Source organism: Acipenser ruthenus, chromosome 8, assembly GCF_902713425.1.
Source record: "Acipenser ruthenus chromosome 8, fAciRut3.2 maternal haplotype, whole genome shotgun sequence".
Classification (NCBI taxonomy): Eukaryota; Metazoa; Chordata; class Actinopteri; order Acipenseriformes; family Acipenseridae; genus Acipenser; species Acipenser ruthenus.
Genome location: NC_081196.1, coordinates 2,411,591 through 2,430,240, shown reverse-complemented (window position 1 = coordinate 2,430,240; position 18,650 = coordinate 2,411,591). Strand labels below are relative to the sequence as shown.

Genomic DNA, 18,650 nt, shown 5'->3' with positions numbered 1-18,650 from the left:
CTCTCTCTCTCTCTCTCTCTCTCTCTCTCTCTCTCTCTCTCTCGTACGTAGGACTTTTATCTCCTAGCTAGGACTTTATTTTCTAATATCTAGGACATTTTCTTTTTTCATTTTTTATTTCATTGGCACAAGGACGCTCCCGTACTAGGACGCTTCCGTAGAAGTGGTATTTTTCCTTCCTAAAAGAAAAAGCTAGGCAATATGCATTTGAGTGGATAATATCTCTATTATTATTATTATTATTATTATTATTATTATTATTATTATTATTATTATTAGTTTAGATCAAATAATAATAATAATAATAATAATAATAATAATAATAATAATAATAATAATAATAATAATAATAATAATACATGGTGGGTTAACTAAGGCTACAAATGAACTGTGTCTTAGTTACACTGATCGCCCAGAATACTGTCTGGCATGCGTTCAATAAACAGAGCACACTGGCAAGCTGAAGGGATGTTTTTCCATTTCAAACCCATCACTCATCAGAACAGGGATTGCCGTTTAAGTGAAAGTAGGTCTTCCAAAAAAGTTCATGTTGCTTCAAAGTAATAATAATAATAATAATAATAATAATAATAATAATAATAATAATAATAATAATACATTTTATTTATAAAGCGCATTTCCAATCCCAAAGGGCCTTATCCATGCACACACAGTCTCAGTATTAATCATAGCAAGTGCGTGTGTAAAGTGTGGGATTAGATACGAGACGGGGCTGGCTGTGAGAATATATACATTGCACCTCACAGCTTGTTTGTTTATATCACTTTATATCATTCTTTTTAAGTCTTTAAATTAACCTTTTAAAAGCAGAAAAATCCTTGTTGATATTAAAAATGTGAAAAGAGCCCTTGATTATGGGGATTAAGAAGCTTGCTTGCGGTGTGTGTGTGTGTGTGTGTGTGTGTGTGTGTGTGTGTGTTTCCGTATTTGTGTGTGGGTGTTTGTGTGTGTGGTTGTGTGTGTGTGTGTGTTTTCTTTCCAACTATATCAGCATGTTGTTTGTATTACATTTGCTTACCATATGACTCCGTGTGCACTAGGACAGTGGGGACAGTTCAGGCTTTTCAGCTCACATCGCAATGCATTCTGGTCAGTGTAGTTCTGCTGTGAAAGGTACCTGACACAGGTAAAACGTACCAGAATACATTGTGATGTGAGTTGAAAAGCCTGAACTGTCCCAGATGGTCCTAGTGTACAGGGAGTCATATTGTAACCATAGTATGACACCAATACAAACATGAGAGTAAGATATACTGACAAAGTGGTAGCGCCAATGTGAGACAGCGATTGTTATGTTTTTTCTGACGGTGTACCCAAACTGGTACAGGACTATATTGTTAAAATGAAAGGCTGAAGGAGCGAAGCCTACTGGTTCTGGCTGTCTGTGACGTGCCGGGACCTCCTGCCAAAGGCACTCAAATGGTTGAATATCCTACTATTGTATGTATCAAGGATACAGTGGGCCTGATTTCACACTGTGGGCAAACTGCCCATTTCTTACTGCAGAACAGCCTGGCACCCTGAACCAAAGCCTTACTTCCACAGAGCATGGACACACGGACACTTTGTAAACAAGCGCGCCAATTCAATAGAGCTCGCTATTGTAGTGAAGGGTCAGCATTCCAACAAGTGCTTGCATTAGTTGATGGGGTTGAGCAGGGGTAAGCATTATAATATAGGATGCTCCACAAAGAGGGGCCAGCACTGACAGTGCAGGGCCAGTCCTCATCACAGTGCTGTCATGAAATGCAGGAGAATCTGTAGGTTACATGAAGTGCTTTCCTGTTGTTGCAGGCTCTCGCTCGAGCTCCAGACTGAACTCCCCAGTGCTGAGCGTGACCAGCAAGCAGCTTGTCATCCAGGCCAGCCAGACTCTGCAGCTGCAGTGCAAGTAAGTGTGGGGATGAGCTCAGGTATTACCGTGTGCTGGGTTATTTCAATACTACATATACATCATATACACACATACACATGTACATGTAGTACTGACATCACACATAAGATTTCACATTGCACAGCATTTACCAAGAAAGGGGCATTGCAACCAAAAAACTGAGTTTGGTTTCTCTAGCACTCCATTGAGAGAAGTAGCACTCCCTTGTACCACTTCTTTTTTTTTTGTTCCGTGTCTGCAGGGGGAAGGCACAGCTTGCCTGGACGACGCCCGATAGAGTTCATCCAGATCAAGGCAGACTGAGCATCAAGGAGTACAGGTGTGGATCCCAGGACAAGCTGTACTGCAGCAGCCTCACCCTGAGCGGGGCCTCAGCGCGGGACACGGGAGCCTATGCCTGCAAATACTCCACCAAGATGAGAAAGAGACAGGCAGCTGTGTATGTTTACATCAGAGGTAAGGGGCAGCATTTCACCCCCAGATTCTTAGTAATTTGCTAATTGGAAGTGGGTGCTTAACCCAAGTGACCCTGTAGATGCAAGCATGGTGCTCGTCAGAGTAAAAGAGCATCTGTGTTAACCGGTTATGCCCTAGAGAGATTTTAGTTGACACGGTCACTTATCTAGCTGCTTTGGACTGCTGTAATGCTGAAGTTGAAGTTAAGCATCCCAGCGTGAGTACTAAAATAAGCAGCGAGCCAAAAGAGCTCCACACTGCTCGCCAGTGACAGGACAAGTCAAAGAGAGGCTTTGAGCTTGGATTTGAAAATACTGACAGACTCAGCATTCCAGATCAGATTTGGAAATGAGTTCCAAAGTGAAAGAGCTCCTAAACTCAAAGCCCTCGCACAACAGGGTGTTAATGGAGTTCTTGGGATAACCAAGAGGCCATAATTTGCCGATCTCAAAGTACAAGCCTGTTTATAGGGAACAAGTAACTCACGCAGATAGAACCATGAGTACCTTGTACCATATGACTCCATGTACACTAGGACTATGCATTGTGATGTTGAACAGCCTGAACTGTCCCAAACTGTCCTCGTGTAAACTGAGTCACATGGTAACCCTACTTGTACAGTAAGCGAGGAGCAGCATTTTGAAATCAATGCCCTGCTTCCTGGGAAGCCAGTGTAGTGACCTTAAAACTCGCGAAATACAGAAAGCCTTACTGGAGAGCTATCCTGCATGATCAATGCCTCTCTTCTCTAGTAAACGAGAATCTTGTCAGTGTTTAATTGTGTCGCTCACAGTTTGGGAAACAGATTGCGACAGAATCAGAATCACTACTGGCTTTGTATTGTTTCCTGTGCCAGGACATTGTTTCAGTCAGCTTCCCATATTAGCCCCTCGTGGATGAATGAGACAGCAGCCCGTTGCCATGTGTTCGAATGAGACAGCAGCCCGCTCTCATGTGTTTGAATGAGACAGCAGCCCGCTCTCATGTGTTTGAATGAGACAGCAGCCCGCTCTCATGTGTTTGAATGAGACAGCAGCCCGCTCTCATGTGTTTGAATGAGACAGCAGCCCGCTCTCATGTGTTTCACCTCAGGACCCACTCATATTGTGTGAAGGCAAACATATAAACTAAAGTGCATTAATTTATCATTGAAATAATTGAAACTGATTTAAATTCCCTATTTAAGCAGCCACCACAAACACATTATGAACTAAATCACATTGTCAAGCCTCTATAGAGTCAAGGCAGTGAAAGTTCAACTGGAATTTTCAGGTTTTCAGGTTTGGCTTTCCCATAGTGGACCATATCACGGTGCTTGGAACAAAGTTAGCGGAAGGATTCTAAAGCCTAGAGGAGATCTATAAGTAGTATAATGCCTTCTAATCGTAATAGAACACAAGGTCCTGCTCATTCCAAATTCTACATGTTTCAATTCCATGGAACCCTGAAGACACCAATCCCTTGCCTTCTATTTGCTTCCTGCAATATGTACAACGCTTATGAAATCTTTATTTGTCATTTTCACACACACACACACACAGTTAACTTTGAAGCATCGTGCAAAGTTATTTTGGATATACTCCGGGACAAAAATAACTATCTTGGATGCTGACTAGAAAAAAACAAACAAAAAAAAAACCACCCACAACAATACACAGTAGGGCTGTGTTTCTTTTCCCAGGGTTGGAAGCTCATAAAAATGTGTCTGCCAAGCGGTCAGCTTCCTGTGGCTGGGATAATAACCTGCAGAGAAGAGAGGTTTGAGTGGATCTAGTCCCCTAGGTGTTCCATTGGCACGGCTAGCTGGGGACACTCTGTCTGCCACTCTCCCTCACCACTTCCAATGATTCAGGAAACCGCAGCGCACCACATTGCTGGGCTTGGAAGACGCCTTTGGTTTCGTGATAAGAATGAACGAGCCGCGGGGGAGTAGCACAGTACGTTGTTTCGCTGCCGATGGTTATTAAGACCCCCGTGATCTTTGCCGCACCTTCAGTCTTAGCTGAAACTGTTTGCGTTACCATAACACACAAGTTCATTTTTAGTCTTTCCTCAGAATCAAAGCGTAAAGGAAATGCAGGATTAAATAGTCCTTGGGGTACTTTTGTTAAATGTGCAGGTCAGTTTTTTTTTTTTTTTTTGATTAAAAAACAAAACAATGGCTGGACAACACCCACCACCTTAAATGGCACTGTGACATATCTTAAAAAAAGAAAAGAAAAGTTTTTTAATACAGTTGAACTCATGTCCTGTGGAGCTTGTTGGCTCAGTCAACTGTACAGTTAATTAATATATTCCCTTCAGTCACAGTGTGTATAACTGTACCATGTTAAGTTTTCATATCAGGGCAACTTCTTGAACTTCACACAAACTGTTTTAAAATTTCTAAAAATGAAATAGAAAATCTGTGACCTACAAAGAAAGGGTAATACTTTCAGCAAGCATATTGGCAAAGTAAATAATTGTGCGCACTGGAAAGAATCAAAACCTCCCTCTGCTGCAGAACGGTGGAATCATCTGATAGAAATGTTAAGACTAGAAGCAATAGGATATGGGAGAAATGTATATCAAGACTACTTGTCCAAATGTGCTGAAACTTGCTAAGGACCATAATAATGTAGCACAGTCTCGGGGTATATGGAGTCTGTTTGTCTGTCCGTCTGTCTATATATATAGGGAACGGCAAGTACAGTTGTGATGACACATTGGTTGACTTTCACCCCTTGAAAGTCTGTGACAAAATACCAGGCAGCTTAGTGAGAAAAAGACTTAATTAGTGAAATTGGAGCTCAGGTGTACACATTCCTGAGCGATGGTGTGAACCGGTACACATTCCCGTAGTGTGATATTCTGAGTGACGGTGTGAACCGGTACACATTCCTGTAGTGTGATATTCTGAGCGTCGGTGTGAACCAGTACACATTTCCGTAGTGTGATATTCTGAGCGACGATGTGAACCGGTACACATTCCTGTAGTGTGATATTCTGAGCGACGATGTGAACCGGTACACATTCTCGTAGTGTGATATTCTGAGCGACGGTGTGAACCGGTACACATTCCCGTAGTGTGATATTCTGAGCGACGGTGTGAACCGGTACACATTCCCGTAGTGTGATATTCTGAGCGACGGTGTGAACCGGTACACATTCCCGTAGTGTGATATTCTGAGCGACGGTGTGAACCGGTACACATTCCCGTAGTGTGATATTCTGAGCGACGGTGTGGCTTTCTCTTGTTTCAGATGCGCTGAAGCCCTTCTTGGAGCTGCACAGTAACATCCCGGAGGTTGTCTACCTGACAGAAGGAAGCAAGCTTATCATCCCTTGCAGAGTGACTGCGCCTGACATCCCCGTCACGCTAAAGAAGGTAGGTCCCTTATCAACAGCATGTCCTGGAGCTGGAGAACTAAAACCAGTCATCAACTTTACCTGCATCTAGGAATGCAGTTTCAGCTCCTGGAAATCAAATGTTTCAGACACGTTTTATTTTGCGGATTGTACAGTGAGTGTTTTATTGTCAGCTTGCGGTTCTGACCCGTGAATCGCGGGTCACTTTGGTGGTCTGGGATACCATTGAGCAGGATTCAGTCATCATTCCCTAAGTAGTTTGGCTGTTGTTTCAGTTCCGATCTAAGTGAAGAAGGACCTTCCTCTAACAGCACGCCATGGCGCTACTGTCTTCCTGTACCTCCAAGGGAGAAATAATAATAATAACACTTGTGACTGTTCATGAAGTCTTATCAGAGCTGTCTCTCCCCTGGAGCGCTGCAGCGACCTCGAGACTCTGGTAATGGCTTTACTTTTCCTCAGTCTCAAGTACCTTCTGGACTGCCTCCTGGAAAGGTCAGGAAATCTTCGCCTGATCATTTATTTAGCAGACGCCTTCACAAATGGAAGAATGCCAGACTGTCCTCGACACCTTAATGTTCCACAGGAGAAACAATATGTACTGCTGGATAAAACCACTGCTATATAAGAGAATGCGTTGTGTGTAGGGTGTCTCTTATTGTATTAGTGATGTCATCTTGTTGGGTGAGAAGCCCGTGAAGTGAAGCTGTCTGCTCACAATGTGCGAAATTATCTTTCTTAATATCTGATACAATAAGAGATGCCCTAATTATAAATTATTATACACCATAAAAAAAGAAGATTGTGCTCAGGAACTACTATTGAATAGAAAAGTGTTGCATTTTTTATTTTTTTTGCTTTACAATTGTTCTGTAAGATCTGTGCACAGGATGACAGTAAGGTTAGGCTTAGGGTTAGGGCTAGGGTTAGAGGTAAGGTTAGGCTTAGAGGACCAGCAGAAGAAAATACACATACAAAAAAAGCAGGCAACACCCCAGACAGTCCTTGCATTTGCTTTCTCACACACATTGATTAGCCTAAGTCCTAATTGTAATCCAACCATCTACCGAGCTACCAAATGGGTGCTGCTGCTCAGTTAATTACAGATTATAAAAGAGCAATGTGTGATTAAAATGCAGTTATTACATATACAGTAGAATAAGATTTCTAACTAGGCTGTGACTCAGATTAGTTCAGGATCTCCTGGTTCCACTAGCCCAAATCGCCGTTTCCCGTCCAGTGTGTGCTGCGTTTAATATCTCACTGCAGTCAGGGCAGCTCATTCAGCATCCCTGATTGCTTTTTCATTGTCTTCGTTGAACAGAGGAGGAAAGTAATATAGATGAAGCTGGTAGGAAGCTCTGTTGCCACCGGGGTAAAGCTGGGAATACGCCTCGGTGCGCTTTCTTTCCGAGGTTTGCATGATTGCTCCCGTTTTCCTTCCTTAATTAGACTCAGAGGCTACAGAGGAAGTTTGTTTAATGAGAGGTGGTGGGGGTGTTTTCAAAGGCCCTGGCTTGCATGTGAGCTGCTGGCTCTGATATCGCTCTTTTGAACAGGGAGCTTTTGGGTCTTTGTTGATGTGTATTCAACAGCAGATGACAGATTTTCCACAAGTCTAAGGCCTTACTGGAACTATACCAGTGGATTGTTTTTAGCTTGGCTTTGCAACAAAATATAGGCTGACAAACATGAATATATCTCAATGTATCTCATCTGAGATGCAACATTCAGCATTTGGCTAGATTCTCAAAGTTCTTTACCCCAAATCTTCTGAATCTTTTTCAGAAAGGAAAAACTCATCAATAAAGTTCTCAGAAATATATATATATAAATTTAGTAAATTTAGTAAATTTTGTAATCTGTGATTTTTGCCTTTGAAAAGAAAATTATGCTTGTCATGATTTACAACCAGATTCCTTTTTATTTGTAATGAGCCGTCGGTTACATTTATTTGTGAGGGGTCACCGAGTGGCTCACCTGGTAAAAGCACAGCCAGGTGGTGTGCAGGGTGAGTCATACAGCACAGGTTTGCGTCCTGGCTGTGCAGAGTCACCAATCTTCACTGGGGAATCCGAAGGAATCATCTTATTGGCTCTGGCGCTCCCGTGGGTTACAGAGGCAAAACCGACGGACTGTTTCTCCTCCTCATGCTACAGCGAACCCTGCTGGCCAGGCGCCCTGTGAGCTCAGAACGGACACTTGCAGGGCTGGCCTTTGTCCTCCAGAGGCAGGTCGCTCGCTAACATCTGCTCTCGAGCTCCTGGGTGTAGAAGAGGAAGCTGGCTTGGTCATGTGATAGCTAGTGCTATCTACTAGGAGCGAAGATATGTTTATATGTGGGATTCACACAATGAGGTTGAAATGTACTCATTAGACTGTACCTATCGCTAAACTTAGTGCTCCTGTATACCTGGTCATTCAATGATGCATGCTGTACCTTACTTGAATCATTGTTTCCTATTGAGAATACAATGGACCCACCTGTTTCCTCGCATCTCTGTGTTTTGTGTATCTTCAACCATGCCAAGTTCAGAGTACAATCAACAGATCTTATGTCATAATACTGGTGTTACATTAGCTGATCCGCTGTTATGATTATTGGGTACATTTTCCCGTACACACCCCCTTCCCGTAGATCTGCTTAAAGCATTGTTCCACAGGACTGCCTCTTTGATCCTCAGAGAGCTTTGGACACGCGACAGACTATGTGATTCATAGTTACATATAATGCTTAAACCACCCGTTACAGTTCAAACACATTCATAACATTCATAAATTCATAACAAGCTGTTTTCTTCAGTGTCTTAACCGTTTATTCTTAGGTTTGATCCCTTCTAAAAGTTTACCATAATAAAATCCTATCAAAGTGTAATAAAGTATGGTGAAAGCATGGCAAGACATAGATAAGCATTGCAAAGACCAGCGAGGTATGGTAAAGTATAATAATGAGCATGGCAAACCAGGGTAAACTCTGGGAAATGCAGAGTATAACTTTTATAAGTGCTGGCGATGGTAATTCATTCATATTAATAGACTTTTAATCAGACACAGAATGCATTCGTTTATAAGTGTTGAGATATCTTGTATATCTTGAATGTACTGTATCTTGCATTCATTCAAATCCAACGACAGAATAACGGGTCAAATGGCACTGTTTAAATTTTGTCACATTGCTAAGCAGATGCAGAGTTTAATATAAGGAGGGTAATTCTCCAGATTCAGCTGTTCGGGTTTAAACATACTTTCTTTTCAATCCAATGTACTTGTTGCATAAACAGAACACCCCATGGATGTCTGTGGAGTGCTGTGGTTATTTCACTCATGAGGCTGGCTGTCCTCCTTCATGGAATAACTACAGTGCTCATTGAATGCTCACGGTGCTTCCTTTGTTCATTGTCAGCTTTCTGTTACGTTGAACCCCTTATTCTTTACTCAGAGGGTGGGGGACACACAGAAATTACAATAATATGATCCAGTGTTGTTTTACAGAACTGAGGATCTGACAAACCTTTTCATTCGTTGTTGCTTCAGTTCCCAGAAGAAAGATTGATCCCCGATGGCAAAAACCTTATCTGGAACAGCAAACACGGATTCATCATCCCTGATCCCACGTACCAGTTTATAGGACTTCTGTCATGCGAGGCCACCTCCAACGGGGTTCTCTACAGCACCAAATATTTAACACACAGACAAGGTTGGTCCATTTGCACGAGAAAGTAATAAATGTAAAGCAGGGGTGGCTAAAGCTGTCCCTTCCACTCCTGGTCTTTATTCCAACCCTGTTCTAAATTGTTTAATAGAACCAACTAAACCTGCATCCAGACCCTGAAGTAGATCATGATGTCATTTTACCTGTTAAACCTGGAGTGGAATTGCCCTCCAGGACCGGGATTGTTAAATGTGTTGTGATTGTTAAATTGTAAATGTGTGGCGGGGGCTCTCATGGTTCTTCATGCTTCTTTAACTTAGCAAATACAATCTTTGACGTGTACCTCAACGCCACTAACCCACTCAAGATGCTGAGGGGAGAGACGCTAGCAATTAACTGCACTGTTACTGCGGAGTGGAATGCCAGGGTCCAGATCACCTGGGACTATCCAGGCAAGGTGAGCATTACACTGGCTTGTTTAATTAGAACCCCAATCCCTCTATTTTAACTAACTGCTATCGGTTTCTGATTTGGAGTAGATCAATTTGAAAATCCATATGTTCTATGCACATAGCCGGATTATAATTTACTTTCCACCTCACGAAGCAACCTTCAGACATACAGGACATTTTTTACAGATTCAGCATTTAAATTGCTTTGTTTAGCTCTTAAAATGTCCATGTCACAAAGCAGCCTGCAAATTCATGCATTTATGCATAAATTGATAGCGCTCCACGCCAGTCTTCCCCGAGTAGTATTTAGAAATGTATTGATCACATTACCATTAACCTTCACTCTTGTAACAGTCCCTCCTTGTTTTCTTTAAAGGGAAACAGTTCTGCTCTCATCACCAATAGAATTGATCAGAGCAGCTCCAACATCTTCCACAGTGTCCTGGTCATCAAGCAGCTGAAGGACACTGACAGGGGCGTGTACTCCTGCAATGTGCAGAGCGGCCCTTCCACCAGAGACACAAACACCACCCTCGTTATTTATGGTGCGGGAATAAACTGATATGCTTGTCTTGAAACAGACCTGTTTTTATCTTTCCATTTTTTACCCATGAAAATTAGTTAAACTTAGAAAAAAACATGTAGGAAGGAATTAATTAGATTAGAAAGACGCCAGGATAAAATCTTCTCAGTGTTCTTTCAGAATCATGAGCAAGCCTTCAGTGAAATCTCGCTGTGCTTTATGGGTTACCCGCAGACCAATGTACAGTATGTGTCTTTATTTACTGACGAGTTTAGTGGAAAGCTGTGTGATAAATGTGCAGGGAATCTGACACGCTGTGGTGCACACTGTATACATATCTATTACATGGGGTTGCATAACATCTATAAACATGTTATTAAGTATGCTAAGAACTATTATAGATTATGGTTAGAAAAAATAACAATGTAACTTTTTTGATTTTTTTTTGCGAGAATGTATTATAAGAACAGACATAACAACGGCCTCTAAATGAAAGTGATTCCCATATTATTATGAAAGTGTTTCTCATATTGTAATGAAAGTGTTTCTCATATTGTAATGAAAGTGTTTCTCATATTGTAATGAAAGTGTTTCTCATATTGTAATGAATGTGTTTCTCATATTGTAATGAAAGTGTTTCTCATATTGTAATGAATGTGTTTCTCATATTGTAAAGTGTTTCCCATATTGTAACGTATCCAACATGTTTTGTTTCCTTACTCAGACAAACCCTTCATCAGTGTGAAATACAGACACAGGCCTACAGTGGAGGTGGCTGCTGGTCAGGACTCCTTCAGGCTCTCCATGAAAGTGAAAGCATTCCCCTCCCCGGAGGTTGTGTGGTATGAGACTCGTTTACTGTACACACCACATGGGAGTCACTGTCATTAACCATGTGCTGTACACACCACATGGGAGTCACTGTCATTAACCATGTACTGTACAAACCACATGGGAGACACTGTCATTAACCATGTACTGTACTAACCACATGGGAGTCACTGTCATTAACCATGTACTGTACAAACCACATGGGAGTCACTGTCATTAACCATGTACTGTACTAACCACATGGGAGTCACTGTCATTAATGAACCATGCTCAATCATGTACTGTACAAACCACATGGGAGTCACTGTCATTAACCATGTACTGTACAGACCACATGGGAGTCACTGTCATTAACCATGTACTGTACAGACCACATGGGAGTCACTGTCATTAACCATGTACTGTACAAACCACATGGGAGTCACTGTCGTTAATGAACCATGCTCATGTATTATCTGTGTTATAGTATCTGTATGTAGAACCAGCCTATCAAGATAACTTAAAGCCACAGATTTTATTCAATATTTATTACCATCCATGTGAAGTTGTAATAGGAGTAAATTACATTTACAGATACATAGTGCTGTGGTACCAAAAAAAAAACCATTTATACAGATCAACTACAGTGTTACAGATACAACTCTACTAGTATAGATATATTTTATGCTATGATGTATAAAATATTGAAAGATGTTCTAGCTGAAACATTTCTCTACATCTCTGAGCACCACGCTGTAGGAAGAGTTTTAAAGCGGCTGTTGTTTCCTACAGGCTTAAAGATGGAATGATTGCTGCTGAGAAGTGCGCTCGCTACAAGATTGACGGATACACCTTAATCATCAGAGACGTGTCTGAAGAAGACGCTGGGAGTTACACCCTAAAGCTGGGGATCCAGCAGCACAATCTGTACAGGAACCTGACTGTCTCCCTGGTTGTTAATGGTAAGTAGAGCCTCTGCCCAGCCTAAGCCTTACAGTGATGAACTGTATTGTGATGTTCGTCATTCAAAATGAATGCCACATTCCCACCTTCCACTGGTACTGACTTGAAAGCGGTTTCAAATCAGACTTGTGCGTTTCCATCGGATTGGGATCGAATCGATTTCCATTGGGACTCAAGTCAGCCCAAGTTAGGTTCGCAGGCTGAAAGAACTTGATCTCTTCAACTCATGGAAGCTACTCAATGAGAGTCTGATGTGAAAGGACGCAGGAGCTGCAGAACAAATAATATGTAGACTGTGAATCTATCATACTGTCAGGGAAGAATTGGAGGCTGGCAAATTAATTTGTTAATAGCAACCACACACAAAAAAAGAGACACAAACAGGTTTCTTGGATTGTGGATTGCAGACTGCAGATGAAGCTGGCTGCAGTCCCACTTGGATATTGGAGTGTGATTGGATTAATGGTGCAGGTGGAAATGGGGCATAATTGTAGTGACTGCTCTTTGGACTGTTGCATGCAGAATGTGTTGTACCAGGCTCCACTGCGCTCCTACTGGTTCGCTTTGTGGATGTAATGCAGAGTCATCACTTCAGTGACTGCTAGAAAGAGGAAGGTGCCTTTAAATGACCTGCCACCAGAGTTTGTTGTAGTAGGAGGCAGTTTGTCTCGGATGCAAATGATTAATACCTTGTTTCCGTGCCCCACTCAACACGGGTTGAAACCCTGCTGCCCCTGATACTGCGTTTCCATGTTCACTTAGCTGACGTGCACTGGCTGCCAATCCCAGCTGCCCTGATTTTCTTTTGGACCCTTTCCCAAGGTGGGATGGGTGGAAGTACGTCACAACACTGATCTATCAAGTGATGAGTGGCCGTAAACATTTAATCTAAATCCAGGGTGAGCATGTTTCTCCATGCTTCAATATTCTCGTGGGGTTTTTTATAACAAAAAGTATTGTTAGAAATGTCAGAAGCAGGGGGCTCCGGAGTGGCACAGCCAGTAGAGGCACTCCGCCCGGAGTGCAGTATGCACCCTATAGCTTGGAGATTGCCGAATCGAATCCAGGCTATTCCACTACTGACCGTGGAGTTCCCAGGGGGTGACGCTCAATTGGCCAAGCACTGCCCGGGCGGGGAGGGCTTAGGTCATCTGGGGAATCCTTGGCTCACCGTACGTCAGCGACCTCTGTGGCTGGCTGGGCGCCTGCAGGCCTGCCTGAGTTCAATTCAGAACTGCGTGGGCCTCCGATGCTGCAGTTCTGTAATGGCTTCATGGCGGGCTTGCAGTGCGGAAAAAAGCAAATGGCTGACGGCACACGTTTTGGAGGATGCGGGGGTTGCAGAGGTGAGCCGGGTTGAATAATTGGGTATTCCAAATTTGGAGAAAATCGAGGGTAAAATAATTGGAGATTCCAAATTTAAAAAGAAAAAAAAGAAGAAATCTCGGAAGCAAAGCAATGGCATCTATCCTTTCAGTTTTGTAAACAAATTAATGTTAGCCGCAAGGCTTGCTGGGAAAGAACCGCCAACATCTGTCGAAAACTCGCAATGCATGGAAACTAAGTCGTATCACTCAACTCGGGTAGGCTAGCAATGGGGGTTCAGTAGTAATGCGGGAGAACCCAGATTAGCTCGGATTGGCGGTCAATTGGCGGAAACGAGATATAAGAGACAGGATATCCTGGATTCAAATGTAAGCTCAGCCAATGACTCCCAACCCACTCCTCCACAGCTAGGTAGAAGCAGGACCTCGCTGCTCTAGAATCCATATGAACCCACTTAATTACTATGTCAGCAGTGCTGGTTTTTTATATTGTATGGTATGTGTGCTTCACATTGCAGTGAAGCCCCAGATTGGTGAAAAGGCCGTGTCCTATCAAGACCCTGGCACCTACCCTGTGGGCAGCAAGCAAGCACTGATCTGCACTTCCCATGGCTTTCCACTGCCCAGAATCCAGTGGCTGTGGCACCCGTGCGCTCGGAATAACACGAAGGGACTGTAAGTGCTCTAACTTTGCTGCTCATGTTCCTATTGTTGCCTGGGGTTTGACCACATGACGGCTTTGATGATGCCGTGACTTTGCTGTTCAGAAGAATCCAGTTCAAGTGTAATATTTTTGGCGTCTGTTCTTTTGCTGCTGTCCACGGCGCTTTTGCCAGTGCAGTTGCGAATACGCCCCAGCAAAGAAGTTCCTAAATTGGCAAATCTGAATATCTCTGTGTTTCTACAACAAGAATCCGGGTGTAGAAGAAGAATGCAGAAAAAACGAAACTAAACTGGGAGCTGGACTCTTACAATGCTAGTGTTTTTTTTTTCTCTCCGCAATCTGAAGACAAATATGAGAGCTGGATTTCTTACATGTTTCAGCGAATAGCATTTCTATTACTTTCGGACGCATGTGTACGTGTGTGTACGTGTGGGTACGTGTGTGTGTATGTGTGTGTATGGGTGTATGTGTGTGTTGCAGTGGCTGGAGAATTTATCAGCATTTCTTATGGATCGCTAGAAGTCCATTCTTGTTCCAGATTTTGTAGAACGTGCTTTTAGCTATGACACTGTGGAGTTATTCATTGTGGTAACAGCTTTCAACCTCACAGACTCATACGAAAAAGCATTCCATTGCACACAGCTCAAAACACTGGCCTCTGTTGTGTAGATGGGGGAAATACTACAGTAGCATTACATTTTAGACATATCTAAGCACTGTAGGGCTCTGAGTCCTCTCATAAACTTGAAACAAGGGTTTCTGGATGAGTGTTACCCAAAATCAAAATATATGTACTCCAAATCATTATTATTATTATTTCTGAAAGGAAATTAAGAAACAGTTTACAAGACCCTAAATTAAATATTCTAGTTGTTCATTGTAGTAACTTTCTTCAAAAAGGAAAACGTGCGACTGATGAATCAGAGTAAAGAGCTTCCAGCCCCTAAATTTAGGGGGAAACAATTGCATACTCATGGTGCTGTTACAGTAAATCACGTGCCGAATGTTTATTTTCTCATGGGAAATAACCCACTGTGTTCATTTGAAAAATGCAAAACTCTGACTCATAGCTGACACAGCGCAGCAGGCTTTTAGAAACTTTTAATGAAGCCGGAAAGCAAGTCATTGAAATACGGTCTGTATACTAGTTACTTTAATGGCTGCACACGCTCATGCAGCCAGACACACACACACACACACACGTACAGTACAATGATATAAAGACAAAAAGATGTGACAGAACACTGGTGCGGCTCCACACCCCTAGACTCATTACTGGGAGAGCCATCAATAAATAACCTTCTTGAATGAATTCCGCTATGACAGCGGAAACCCATTGCCTAAGTACAACCATAGCACCTGTTATGTTGCTGTCCCCCTGACTTAAACAAACAGCTACAGTAACCCAAACGAAAGACAACGAATGGACCATCAAGCACTTGAACACTAAAGCCATGTAATCTCATTCACATTGCTGTCCAACAGGGGACCCAGCAGTCCTAGCAGCACAGTTAACACTAGCCAGCGTTTCTCAATTGCGCATGCAACCTTAAGGCTTCTTTTAGCGCCGTTGTTTGTAGCGCTCAAGCTGCTGTAGCCTGACAGTGTGCTGAGGAGCAGGGGAGAGAGCTGCTGGATAGATTGAGGACAGTCAAAAGCAATGGCTGATGATGATGGCCTTGTAGCGAGCAGGCCATGGGAGTTTTCTTATCTCACTCAGGCAGGAGGTGCTGGGAGCTTCCTGTGCGAAATCAGAGCATATGCCGCTTTCCTCTTGTTGTTTGACTTCCTCCCCCACATAAGAAAGTTCCCAGCGCTACGATTGTCTGCTGGTCTTCAAACGTGGCACAATCTACTTCCTTGAGTGCTTGATCTATTCTTGAGACCCCAGCTCTACCCCCTCCTCAGAATCAACGATGCTCGCTCACAGGCACAGCGTATTATTATTCATATTATTTCAAGGCTGAACTTTGTGTGACAGCCATGGCCTTTCGGATGACCCTGCAGAAGCGAGTATTCTGAGTGCTGTACCAGCCACAGCGGGTTAACAGTCAGCCCGGATTTCTCAAGAGGGGGAAGCAGTCCTGAGGCGAGCCTGATTTTCTAATCGTTATACAAATTCCACGGTGTCAGCGAGGATGAAGACAAATTAGATCCCTCGCTCCTCAGCGCTGAAATCAGAAGGAGGATGCTCAGACTTGGACATGTCATTTCCATCTTATCTTTAAGCCAGTGTTTTTTTTCTCCATCCTTTTATGAATTAAAGTGATGTTGACCTGCATGTTTAGGTGAATAGATGAGACACACCAGGCTTTATTCTCCAAGCTACATACTCTAGCAGTGTTTCTGAAGGAAAAAAGCAATTGTAAAACTAGTAAAGAATAACGAGCTAGAAGCCCCTAAAACTAAATTTGGATTGGTTTATTTTTTATTGGGTGTGTATTTCCTTTCTGAAAATATTGCACTAATGAAGATTTGGAGTAAACAGCTTTGGGAATCTCACCCACAGTTACAATACAGCAGTTATTTGAATATGTATTTTGTGTAGTTTTATTCTGCTTGTTTCTTGGTACTCCTTGTTCATTTTGTCAAATTACATTTATTTTTTAAGATGCTTTACAGACCCTCATTTTGAATGTTGGTGCTTTGATTTCCAATTAACTTGTTTAATATGATCGACCAGTTGTACTTTTACCAAGTGTGGATAATTGTGAAAACAATAACTTCATTTCTAGTGGATGTAAACACTAATAAAACGTATTACAGTTAAAGAACATCGGACACAATTTATCGTAACTCCAAAATGCACTTTGCACCATTTTTTCTATCTGCTCTATATAACAAACTGACATTTAATTGAGGGACTCAAAACAATGCCTAAGTAGATTGTGACGATTTCTATAACATCAGCAGTTTGATTTTCTGCCTTTGGTGTCCAGACCTTGATAAATCTGGCCCAGTGTGTGTTTTTTCCAAATGACTCATTGCTTGCTGTTAATTCATTGTGCAGTTTGTTTTCTCGTTGCCAGGTTGTTTAACTTAATGCTTTATATCTCAGATAAGAAGATGCTGTGTATCAGTAGCTAGCACAGCTATTGATTAGGGGTGGAGCGATACATTATGTATCATGAGAAGCAGGCCAAGATACGATATGAATCACGATGCATGCAATTATCCTCATGGGCTAATGCATAATAAGATCAAATGATCATTTGAAGATGGGCTATTTTATTAAAAGACAAACAATGAATGAGATGGAGAGAATAAGTATTCATATCAACTATAAAACACACTTATTCTTCATTCAAAAACCGCTCGGTGAACTACAGTGAGCAATGCTGGGCTTTCAGTCTTGTATCACAACACAAACGATACATATCTCTATTACAATCCGATATGTCATGTAAAGAAAGGATCACGATTCGTCGATACACAATGAATCGTTACACCCCGAGTATTGATTTCACTGTGTATTGTTTAAGCTGTTTGCTATACGTCATTGTCAGTGTTGCCTTCATGAAGGCATGCTTTAAGCTGTCTCTGAGCTGCTTACAGAAATCCTCAGCGATACCTGCATTAGCGTATTCTTTTTCTCATTTAATACCGCTCTGAAACACTCTTTGGTCTTTGCCTACAGTTTGAGGAATGCACTCTTTAAAATATTGTTTGCATTGTAGTGTAATTCTAATGTATTGTTTTTGCCTGTTTGAATGATTGAGTGTGTATACAGTATGTTGCCAACCCTTGGACCTCCTTAAACAAAAAAAAGAAAAAAGATGTAGCAAGTATAAGGGTCAAAGCCAGTCATTTTTTAATATATTAATTTTATAAAGATGTCTTAATTGATAATATATGAGTCCGGTATTTAATACGAATTGTCATACTTATTGACTAAAGTTTATGTAGGAATTGGTTTGTTGTCAATTCCGATTCTGATTATTTAGTTTTGTATTTAAGATGAACAGTTGTGTTACTGTGTAGTCTAATCATGTCTTACTGTTTCTAACGATGGCGTTCTGAAATTGAACTATTAAAAAAACAAACTTTTGCACTGATTCTCACCGTGTTGTTTCTTTTTTTCTGGTGCTCTTTCAGAAGTGAACCTGCAGGGCATGCATTTCTTGATTGCTGGTAACACTTCACACAAAGCCTCTCTTAATCACACAGTAAAAACACTGTGGTGTGCCCTTACAGCACTATTACAACATGAAGATAGGCAGTGTGGATTTCACAGGAATGCTAAACCCATTTATATCCATGTCATAACTCTGAGTAGCTTAATTAACTCATTTTAAGTCAAGAAGATTAGGTAGCAGGAAGTGACAACATTTGAGGTAACATTTTACATGTCTCTAATTACTATGTATTTACATAGTAGTTACTTAGTTAATACACGTGCACATATACTAGTGGGGTCCCACAAAGCTCTTGTGCTAAATCTTAATTAACACAGTTTAGGAAAGGAAAAACCCCAGTGAAATGACCTAACCACAAAATACATCATTTAACTTAGTGGCTTGTCTAAAGCTGAGGGAACACAAA

At 41.9% G+C, this 18,650-nt stretch overlaps 1 protein-coding gene across 3 annotated transcripts in view; it reads left to right on the top strand.

Moving 5' to 3' along the window:
- Positions 1-18,650, top strand: part of LOC117405676 (vascular endothelial growth factor receptor 1-like) — a 59,402-nt gene that overhangs the window by 6,444 nt on the left and 34,308 nt on the right. For all 3 annotated transcript variants that reach the window (XM_059028012.1, XM_059028011.1, XM_059028010.1), the window contains exons 2-10: positions 1,816-1,912; positions 2,157-2,371; positions 5,614-5,738; positions 9,254-9,416; positions 9,692-9,828; positions 10,200-10,368; positions 11,071-11,188; positions 11,949-12,118; positions 13,963-14,119. In XM_059028012.1, coding sequence (XP_058883995.1) covers positions 1,816-1,912; positions 2,157-2,371; positions 5,614-5,738; positions 9,254-9,416; positions 9,692-9,828; positions 10,200-10,368; positions 11,071-11,188; positions 11,949-12,118; positions 13,963-14,119 — 1,351 coding nt within the window. The remainder of the gene's footprint in view (positions 1-1,815; positions 1,913-2,156; positions 2,372-5,613; positions 5,739-9,253; positions 9,417-9,691; positions 9,829-10,199; positions 10,369-11,070; positions 11,189-11,948; positions 12,119-13,962; positions 14,120-18,650) is intronic.